At 46.5% G+C, this 10,000-nt stretch overlaps 1 protein-coding gene across 3 annotated transcripts in view; it reads left to right on the top strand.

Moving 5' to 3' along the window:
* LOC311342098 (unconventional myosin-Ic-like) overlaps positions 1-10,000 on the top strand; it is a 68,757-nt gene that overhangs the window by 58,238 nt on the left and 519 nt on the right. For all 3 annotated transcript variants that reach the window (XM_084466931.1, XM_084466932.1, XM_084466933.1), the window contains 7 exons: positions 999-1,092; positions 1,199-1,254; positions 1,920-2,055; positions 7,206-7,276; positions 7,351-7,448; positions 7,701-7,800; positions 8,838-10,000. The exon at positions 8,838-10,000 is cut by the window's right edge and continues 519 nt beyond it. In XM_084466931.1, the coding sequence (XP_084323057.1) occupies positions 999-1,092; positions 1,199-1,254; positions 1,920-2,055; positions 7,206-7,276; positions 7,351-7,448; positions 7,701-7,800; positions 8,838-8,864 (582 nt within the window). In that variant the 3' untranslated portion in view covers positions 8,865-10,000. The remainder of the gene's footprint in view (positions 1-998; positions 1,093-1,198; positions 1,255-1,919; positions 2,056-7,205; positions 7,277-7,350; positions 7,449-7,700; positions 7,801-8,837) is intronic.

The raw sequence follows: 10,000 nt of genomic DNA on the forward strand, positions 1-10,000 counted from the left end.
GGCACGTGAATATGGGCTACCTTACAGTGTGCAGTTGTATCGAAACAGTTTGGTTGTGGAACAGAGTAACAACCTCAAAAACAACTTGAAAACACGGCCGCATTAAAGAAGGCACGCCCACATCACCCCCTCATCTTCACCCTTGGTCTGTGAATCCGCGTTAGTCCCACCGGTCAGTGTAACCCCACGCTGTGTGGACGTGTGCAGCTCCGTCTGGCCTGGGGCTGATGTCAGAGCTAGGGATTAGCTACTGGCTCACACAGTAAACCTCGTGTGTTTGCCACGTTTCATGTACAACTTGGCTCATTCTAACTCTCCTACACAACACCCTGAAAGGGATTCTCAAAAGAGGCTGCTTAAAGCAGGCGTGATGCACACACGCACCGTCCAGCCGGCGGTACACCTGTAGAGACATGTGGCTGTGTAGATATACTGTAGAGACATGTGGCTGTGTAGATATACTGTAGAGACATGTGGCTGTGTAGATATACTGTAGAGACATGTGGCTGTGTAGATATACTGTAGAGACATGTGGCTGTGTAGATATACTGTAGAGACATGTGGCTGTGTAGATATACTGTAGAGACATGTGGCTGTGTAGATATACTGTAGAGACATGTGGCTGTGTAGATATACTGTAGAGACATGTGGCTGTGTAGATATACTGTAGAGACATGTGGCTGTGTAGATGTACTGTAGAGACATGTGGCTGTGTAGATGTACTGTAGAGACATGTGGCTGTGTAGATGTACCGTAGAGGGATCAGGTTACAGCCTACTCAGAACATACGCGTGCATTTCATATTCAGTTCTGCCCGGTCAGTTCCCAGAGATGCTACTTAATTCTACGCACAGAAATTGAGTGCAAATCAAGCCCAAATAACAACGACACTATCATAAGAGAACAAGACACACCCACGTATGTACAAACATCAACACATGAGTATTACTGTGTGTGTAATGGCCTTGATGATGTGGGGCTTCCCGCTGTGTGACCAGATGGAGCAGAAGACTGTGGCCAGCGAACTCTTCAAGGACAAGAAGGACAACTATCCGCAGAGCGTCCCCAAGCTGTTCGTCAGCACCCGACTCAGTACGCACCCCCCGCCGCGCTCCTCCTCCTCCTCCTCCTCCGTAGCCCCTCTAGAGACATGGATGTAGAAGCACTATGTTGAAACACTCATCTCTTTTTGACGTAGATGGAGAGGAGATCAACCCCAAGGCGCTGCAAGCTCTGGGCTCTGAGAAGATGAAGGTAAACAGTTTGACAAACAGCTGGACCACCTGAGGCCGCTCGATAGGCAGCCTTAGCTCCGCCCAAATTCTGACGTATATGGAAATGACGAAACTAGTGCGAAAGACTACTTACTAACAACAACAGTTAGGATTAGCACAGCCAACTGAAATGCTAAGCACAAAAGCTCTCTGCACTCCCCAGCTGCGGATAATGCCACAGCCGTCTTAAAGACAAATGTGAACGCTACCTTGTGTTATGGCTCCCTCTGCTGGTGAGACAATAGACTGACACCTGTTCGTCCTGCCCCCCCCCCCCCCCCCCCCCCCACTCTGAGGGCGTCCTGCTCAGGAGCAGAGTAGGGCTGAGTGGGAAGTGGTTCGGACGAGCGGCTCTCAAGAAATACCAAAATATCTGGCCAAATCTTTTCATAAATGATATGGAAGGGAAGTTTGTTCTGACACTGCTAGTCTACTGCTTTTGAAGATTATAATTTCTTTGTACGATGTTCATCTCCATGTTAAAACCCAGCGCTATGAGAGTGTTGAAATGGAGTTCAATGGATTGACCTCTCTCCCTCTGTCACACACACACACACACACACACACACACACACACACACACACACACACACACACACACACACACACACACACACACACACACACACACACACACACACACAGTATGCGGTGCCTGTGACTAAGTACGACCGTAACGGGTACCGGGCGCGGCCGCGGCAGCTGCTGCTGACGGGCGACAGCATCGTCATCGTGGAGGAGGGCAAGATGAAGCAGCGCATCGAGTACGCAGCTCTGAAAGGTCAGAGGTCAACCACAGCCAATAGAGCGCCACCTCTGGCTGGTGATGAGGGGTGGATGGTTGGGGACTCAGTCCAACGCTATATCAATAAGAAAGACAATCTACTAGTATTATAAGAGGTGTACGTATGGGCCGTCCTAATGTATCATATATATTAAAGACAATCTACTAGTATTATAAGAGGTGTACGTATGGGCCGTCCTAATGTATCATATATATTAAAGACAATCTACTAGTATTATAAGAGGTGTACGTATGGGCCGTCCTAATGTATCATATATATTAAAGACAATCTACTAGTATTATAAGAGGTGTACGTATGGGCCGTCCTAATGTATCATATATATTAAAGACAATCTACTAGTATTATAAGAGGTGTACGTATGGGCCGTCCTAATGTATCATATATATTAAAGACAATCTACTAGTATTATAAGAGGTGTACGTATGGGCCGTCCTAATGTATCATATATATTAAAGACAATCTACTAGTATTATAAGAGGTGTACGTATGGGCCGTCCTAATGTATCATATATATTAAAGACAATCTACTAGTATTATAAGAGGTGTACGTATGGGCCGTCCTAATGTATCATATATATTACAGGGCAGTGGTTCAGTGTTCCTGTTTGGTTTGAGCCTCCAGTCTGAGTCTGGAGGTCCTCAACCTCCTCCATCTCTGAGTCTCAGGAGGGTTAGGGTTATAGGTCAGAGGTCAGGGGTTAGAGTTAGAGGTTAGGGTTAGAGGTTAGGGGTTAGAGATAAGCCGTTTCTCAATACCAAGTACGCGGACTACGTTCTCGCGGACTTGGAAGTATGTACTTGGCAAGTCCGGACTTTCAAGTACAGACTTCCGAGACCGCGAGTACGCACCTGCAATTGGAACAGCAGCGGACTCGATGATGCATTCTGGGATATTTAACGGTCCCAAGTCCACACGAGTCACCTCCGATGCGTCCTCGGTAGAACGGCCTCATCGAGAACGCATCGAGAACACTTCCGGGTTTTACGACAGTACTCGCGTTCTCGCGTACTTGGAATTGGAACAGTGCTTGGGCTACCACTGATGACGTTTATCGAGAACGCAAGTACACGAGAACACACGAGAACGCAAACTGAGAAACGGCTATAGAGTTAGAGGTTAGAGGTTAGGTTTAGGGGTTAGAGTTAGTGGTTAGAGTTATGGGTTAGAGTTAGAGGTTAGGGGTTAGAGTTAGAGGTTAGAGTTATGGGTTAGAGTTAGGGGTTAGAGGTTAGAGTTAGAGGTTAGGGGTTAGAGTTAGGGGTTAGGGGTTAGAGGTTAGGGGTTAGAGTTAGAGGTTAGGGGTTAGAGGTTAGAGGTTAGAGGTTAGGGGTTAGGGGTTAGAATTAGGGTTAGAGGTTAGAGTTAGGGGTTAGAGTTAGGGGTTAGAGGTTAGAGGTTAGAGTTAGGGGTTAGAGTTAGGGGTTAGAGTTAGGGGTTAGAGGTTAGAGGTTAGAGTTAGGGGTTAGAGTTAGGGGTTAGAGTTAGGGGTTAGAGTTAGGGGTTAGGGGTTAGAGTTAGGGGTTAGAGTTAGAGGTTAGAGTTAGGGTTAGGGGTTAGAGTTAGGGGTTAGAGTTAGGGGTTAGAGTTAGGGGTTAGGGGTTAGAGTTAGAGGTTAGAGTTAGGGGTTAGAGTTAGGGGTTAGAGGTTAGAGGTTAGAGTTAGGGGTTAGAGTTAGGGGTTAGAGTTAGGGGTTAGAGTTAGGGGTTAGAGTTAGGGGTTAGGGGTTAGAGTTAGAGGTTAGAGTTAGGGGTTAGAGTTAGGGGTTAGAGGTTAGAGGTTAGAGTTAGGGGTTAGAGGTTAGAGGTTAGAGTTAGGGGTTAGAGTTAGGGGTTAGGGGTTAGAGGTTAGAGTTAGGGGTTAGAGGTTAGAGGTTAGAGTTAGGGGTTAGAGTTAGAGGTTAGAGTTAGGGGTTAGAGTTAGAGGTTAGAGGTTAGAGTTAGGGGTTAGAGTTAGGGGTTAGAGTTAGGGGTTAGAGGTTAGAGGTTAGAGTTAGGGGTTAGAGGTTAGAGGTTAGAGTTAGAGGTTAGAGTTAGGGGTTAGAGTTAGGGGTTAGAGTTAGGGGTTAGGGGTTAGAGTTAGGGGTTAGAGTTAGAGGTTAGAGTTAGGGTTAGGGGTTAGAGTTAGGGGTTAGAGTTAGGGGTTAGAGTTAGGGGTTAGGGGTTAGAGTTAGAGGTTAGGGGTTAGAGTTAGGGGTTAGAGTTAGGGGTTAGAGTTAAGGGTTAGGGGTTAGAGGTTAGAGTTAGGGGTTAGAGGTTAGAGTTAGGGGTTAGAGTTAGGGGTTAGAGTTAGGGGTTAGGGGTTAGAGTTATGGGTTAGAGTTAGGGGTTAGAGGTTAGAGTTAGGGGTTAGAGGTTAGAGGTTAGAGTTAGGGGTTAGAGTTAGGGGTTAGAGTTAGGGGTTAGAGTTAGGGGTTAGAGTTAAGGGTTAGGGGTTAGAGTTAGGGGTTAGAGGTTAGAGTTAGGGGTTAGAGTTAGGGGTTAGGGGTTAGAGTTATGGGTTAGAGTTAGGGGTTAGAGGTTAGAGTTAGGGGTTAGAGGTTAGAGGTTAGAGTTAGGGGTTAGAGTTAGAGGTTAGAGTTAGGGGTTAGAGTTAGGGGTTAGAGGTTAGAGTTAGAGGTTAGAGTTAGGGGTTAGAGTTAGAGGTTAGAGTTAGAGGTTAGAGTTAGAGGTTAGAGTTAGGGGTTAGAGTTAGAGGTTAGAGTTAGGGGTTAGAGTTAGAGGTTAGAGGTTAGAGTTAGAGGTTAGAGTTAGGGGTTAGAGGTTAGAGGTTAGAGTTAGGGGTTAGAGTTAGGGGTTAGGGGTTAGAGGTTAGAGTTAGGGGTTAGAGGTTAGAGGTTAGAGTTAGGGGTTAGAGTTAGAGGTTAGAGGTTAGAGTTAGGGTTAGGGGTTAGAGGTTAGAGTTAGGGGTTAGAGTTAGGGGTTAGAGTTAAGGGTTAGGGGTTAGAGGTTAGAGTTAGGGGTTAGAGGTTAGAGGTTAGAGTTAGGGGTTAGAGTTAGGGGTTAGAGTTAGGGGTTAGGGGTTAGAGTTATGGGTTAGAGTTAGGGGTTAGAGGTTAGAGTTAGGGGTTAGAGGTTAGAGGTTAGAGTTAGGGGTTAGAGTTAGAGGTTAGAGTTAGGGGTTAGAGGTTAGAGTTAGAGGTTAGAGTTAGGGGTTAGAGTTAGAGGTTAGAGTTAGGGGTTAGAGTTAGAGGTTAGAGTTAGGGGTTAGAGTTAGGGGTTAGAGGTTAGAGTTAGGGGTTAGAGGTTAGAGGTTAGAGTTAGGGGTTAGAGTTAGAGGTTAGAGTTAGGGGTTAGAGTTAGAGGTTAGAGGTTAGAGGTTAGAGTTAGAGGTTAGAGTTAGGGGTTAGAGGTTAGAGGTTAGAGTTAGGGGTTAGAGTTAGGGGTTAGGGGTTAGAGGTTAGAGTTAGGGGTTAGAGGTTAGAGGTTAGAGTTAGGGGTTAGAGTTAGAGGTTAGAGTTAGGGGTTAGAGGTTAGAGTTAGGGTTAGGGGTTAGAGGTTAGAGTTAGGGGTTAGAGGTTAGAGGTTAGGGGTTAGAGTTAGAGGTTAGAGTTAGGGGTTAGAGGTTAGAGTTAGGGGTTAGAGGTTAGAGTTAGGGGTTAGAGGTTAGAGGTTAGAGTTAGGGGTTAGAGTTAGGGGTTAGAGTTAGGGGTTAGAGGTTAGAGTTAGAGGTTAGAGTTAGGGGTTAGAGTTAGGGGTTAGAGGTTAGAGTTAGGGGTTAGAGGTTAGAGGTTAGAGTTAGAGGTTAGAGTTAGGGGTTAGAGTTAGGGGTTAGGGGTTAGAGGTTAGGGGTTAGGGGTTAGAGTTAGGGGTTAGAGTTAGGGGTTAGAGTTAGAGGTTAGAGTTAGGGGTTAGAGTTAGGGGTTAGAGTTAGGGGTTAGAGTTAGAGGTTAGAGTTAGGGGTTAGAGTTAGGGGTTAGAGTTAGGGGTTAGGGGTTAGAGGTTAGGGGTTAGGGGTTAGAGTTAGAGGTTAGAGTTAGGGGTTAGAGTTAGGGGTTAGAGTTAGGGGTTAGAGTTAGGGGTTAGAGTTAGGGGTTAGAGTTAGGGGTTAGAGTTAGGGGTTAGAGTTAGAGGTTAGAGTTAGGGGTTAGGGGTTAGGGGTTAGAGGTTAGAGGTTAGAGGTTAGAGTTAGGGGTTAGAGTTAGGGGTTAGAGTTAGGGGTTAGAGTTAGAGGTTAGAGTTAGGGGTTAGGGGTTAGAGTTAGGGGTTAGAGTTAGGGGTTAGAGTTAGAGGTTAGAGTTAGGGGTTAGGGGTTAGGGGTTAGGGGTTAGAGTTAGGGGTTAGAGTTAGAGGTTAGAGTTAGGGGTTAGAGTTAGGGGTTAGGGGTTAGAGGTTAGGTTTAGGGGTTAGAGTTAGGGTTAGAGGTTAGAGGTTAGAGGTTAGAGTTAGGGGTTAGAGGTTAGAGTTAGGGGTTAGAGGTTAGAGTTAGGGGTTAGAGGTTAGAGGTTAGAGTTAGGGGTTAGAGTTAGAGGTTAGAGTTAGGGGTTAGAGGTTAGAGTTAGGGGTTAGAGGTTAGAGGTTAGAGTTAGGGGTTAGAGGTTAGAGGTTAGAGTTAGGGGTTAGAGGTTAGAGGTTAGAGGTTAGAGGTTAGGTTTAGGGGTTAGAGGTTAGAGTTAGGGGTTAGAGGTTAGAGGTTAGAGTTAGGGGTTAGAGGTTAGAGGTTAGAGTTAGGGTTAGGGGTTAGGGGTTAGAGTTAAAGGTTAGAGGTTAGGGGTTAGGGGTTAGAGTTAGGGTTAGGGGTTAGAGGTTAGAGTTAGGGGTTAGAGGTTAGAGTTAGGGTTAGGGGTTAGGGGTTAGAGTTAAAGGTTAGGGGTTAGAGGTTAGAGGTTAGGGGTTAGGGGTTAGAGTTAGGGTTAGGGGTTAGAGGTTAGAGTTAGGGGTTAGAGGTTAGAGGTTAGAGTTAGGGTTAGGGGTTAGGGGTTAGAGTTAAAGGTTAGGGGTTAGAGGTTAGGGGTTAGGGGTTAGAGTTAGGGGTTAGAGTTAGAGGTTAGGGGTTAGAGTTAGAGGTTAGAGGTTAGGGGTTAGGGGTTAGAGTTAGGGTTAGGAGTTAGAGGTTAGGGTTAGGGTTAGGGGTTAGAGGTTAGGGTTAACAGACTCCTCACCCTCCTCATGTCTCTGTGTGTCTCAGGGATCTCGGTGAGCTCCCTGAGTGACGGTGTGTTTGTTCTGCACGTCCCGAGCGCTGACAACAAGCAGAAGGTGAGGCGTTAACCCGTTAACACTAAGAGCAGCGCTCCAGAGAGCAGAGCGCTCACCGCTGTCTGCTCCCCCAGGGCGACGTGGTGCTGCAGAGTGACCATGTGATCGAGACCCTGACCAAGGTGGCCATCTGTGGAGAGAAAGCCGACAACGTCAACATCAACCAGGGCAGGTGAGGACCTGTGTGTGTGTGTGTGTGTGTGTGTGTGTGTGTGTGTGTGTGTGTGTGTGTGTGTGTGTGTGTGTGTGTGTGTGTGTGTGTGTGTGTGTGTGTGTGTGTGTGTGTGTGTGTGTGTGTGTGTAAAATATCATCCATTACACTTACACCTCCCTCTGCACCAGTGAGTCACCACAGAATACACACACCACGCTGACGCAGAAAAAAGCTCTTTTCACTGACCTGTGTGACATGTGTTGGGTCCAGCATCACCTTCGCCCTGAGTCAGGGCAAAGAAGGAGTGATCGACTTCACTCCGGGCTCGGAGCTGCTGGTGGCCAAGGCCAAGAACGGCCACTTGGCGGTGGTGAGTACAGCGAGTACACACTTCATCTCCTGATATAATACCTGAGAAGAACTGGGACCTATATCCTCGTATCCTTTGAGAATATGTAGAAACCCCCAATAGGCCTTTATCCCCGAGCTGCATGAGCAGGGCTTAGAGAGGGGCTTAAGTTAACTGTAGGCCTGTAGGCCATGAGGCACCGCACCACAGAGAGAGACCTAAAGTAAGCGCTGGTACATTAACTAGAAATATAGTAAATATAAATAAATACATGTTATGATTCAATATGAATCAAGAGCGACTCATGAAACGGGTTGAGAACGGTACGTTCTCCAGTGCTCTGAATCCCCTGCTCTCTGTTCTTTAGAGTCAGGCCGGTCGTGCCCTTCCCAATATGGCGGTGACGTCGACGTACCCCAGCAGTAGTTTGAAGCAGTAAATGTGGCGTCTTTGTAAATATGTCTCTGGGAACGCCAGTGCACAACATTGTTGTAAACATTGTTAGTTACACCTGTGTTTAGCTCTAAGGGCTATCATAAGAAACAAAGTACTGGTTTTACCTCAGCCTATTGGCTGTACCTCGCCTATGAACCCCTTAGGAGATTAAACAATAATGGTAATGACCTGGTAATCACCTAGTGCTCATCACAGCGCAACATTATACTCAGAATCGTAATAATCTCTCATTTTGCTCTTTTGGTGCTGGTGTTTGTTAGCCAGTGGGTATTATGTTTGTATTAAAGGCAGCTGATGCATTCAAATAAAAGTCAAAAGCATTTTAGCAAAAACTCGATAAAGAGACGGCTAATTTATAAGACCAAGAAAGGTGAAGTAATGAGTTATGAAGATCAAATACTGAATAAAAAAATGACTATTTTTAAGTCACTTTGGGAAAGCTGATGAATGGAATATTGTAAGAGTATATTGGAATATTGGAATTTGTCTTTTTTTTTTTTTCATTTGGTGTGTAAATGACCAATGACAATGACCTATAAAAGGCCAACAAAGGCTCCAGATAGTGTGTATCCACAGTGACCTCTTCACCTCTTCACTTTCAGACCGCTCCCCGACTCAACTCCCGATGATCGCTTCAGGGACACGCCCACTCTGGAGGGAACACGCCCCCTCCCCCAGCCTCTATGCTCCACCAATCACGTGAACGCAGAGCCCGCTCTGCCTCAGCCAATCAAACGTCAGCTTTCAATGACATGGATAGCACATGCTATTTAGAAAACAAAAGCTCCGTAAAACTAATTGATATATTTATGTTTATTTTTTTGGGGGAGGTGTTTTGGGTATTAAAACTGATTCTGTTTTGAATTTCAGATTTTTATAAATAATACACATATATATATAAATATATATATGAAGCCGAGCAATAACCTATTTCGGTGACATTTTCTTGCGCTTTTGTTGCATCCTAACTTTGGGAATGACTGTGGAAACCAGTGGGGGGAGGTTGTGGTGGGTCTGGTCTGAGGGGGTGGAACGTGTTACTAAGTAGCCCGTTGCTCCTTCCTTCAGTTTGTTTGGACTGCTTTACCAGCTGGTTCTTCCCTTTCTGACATGGTTGAAGGACAGAGCCTGTGCCCCGGCGCCGTGGGAGACAGAGCTGATAGTATGTAGGCTGTGGGTAACAGGAGAAGTCAAGCTTTAGGAGGCCAGCGTCGTACTATCCCCTGGTGAGCTCCTCCATACAGGGCTGGAGGAATAGAAGGGCCCTAAAACCAAAGGTGGGGTGTGTACCGACACTGTGACTCTGTACTATGACAGTAGGATGCATTTTCTGATCTAATCCTGAATATGCTTCAAGTTAAAGACTCCGTACGTAGATAGAGACAGAGCAGCAGCATACAGACGCTTAGGAGACGGACGGACGGTGAGGAACGTGTGAGAGGAAGGAGGAGATGAAGAGATGAGAATGTGTTGACTTGTTCTGCTACTCTGTCTGCCAGACATGTGCCTTTTGAGCCTGACTCGGTCCATGCTAACTTAGTTCTTGGACATTAGTAAACTGTGACACTAAGTGCTGAGCGGGACGGGGGACAGAGCCCAGCGGACCGAGGAGCCAGGGAGGGAGGGAGGGGGCGCACCACAGAGCAGACCCACGCTCCACACGGCGTACCACGCCTGTGGCGTCTGTGTGCGCTACAATCTGAGTTACCATCTTGTCCTGGTAAAAGACCTCCTCGCGGTACACATGCCTTCCTCCGCTGTACCG

The sequence above is a fragment of the Micromesistius poutassou genome (assembly GCF_964030765.1).
Source record: "Micromesistius poutassou genome assembly, chromosome: 4".
Lineage (NCBI taxonomy): Eukaryota > Metazoa > Chordata > Actinopteri > Gadiformes > Gadidae > Micromesistius > Micromesistius poutassou.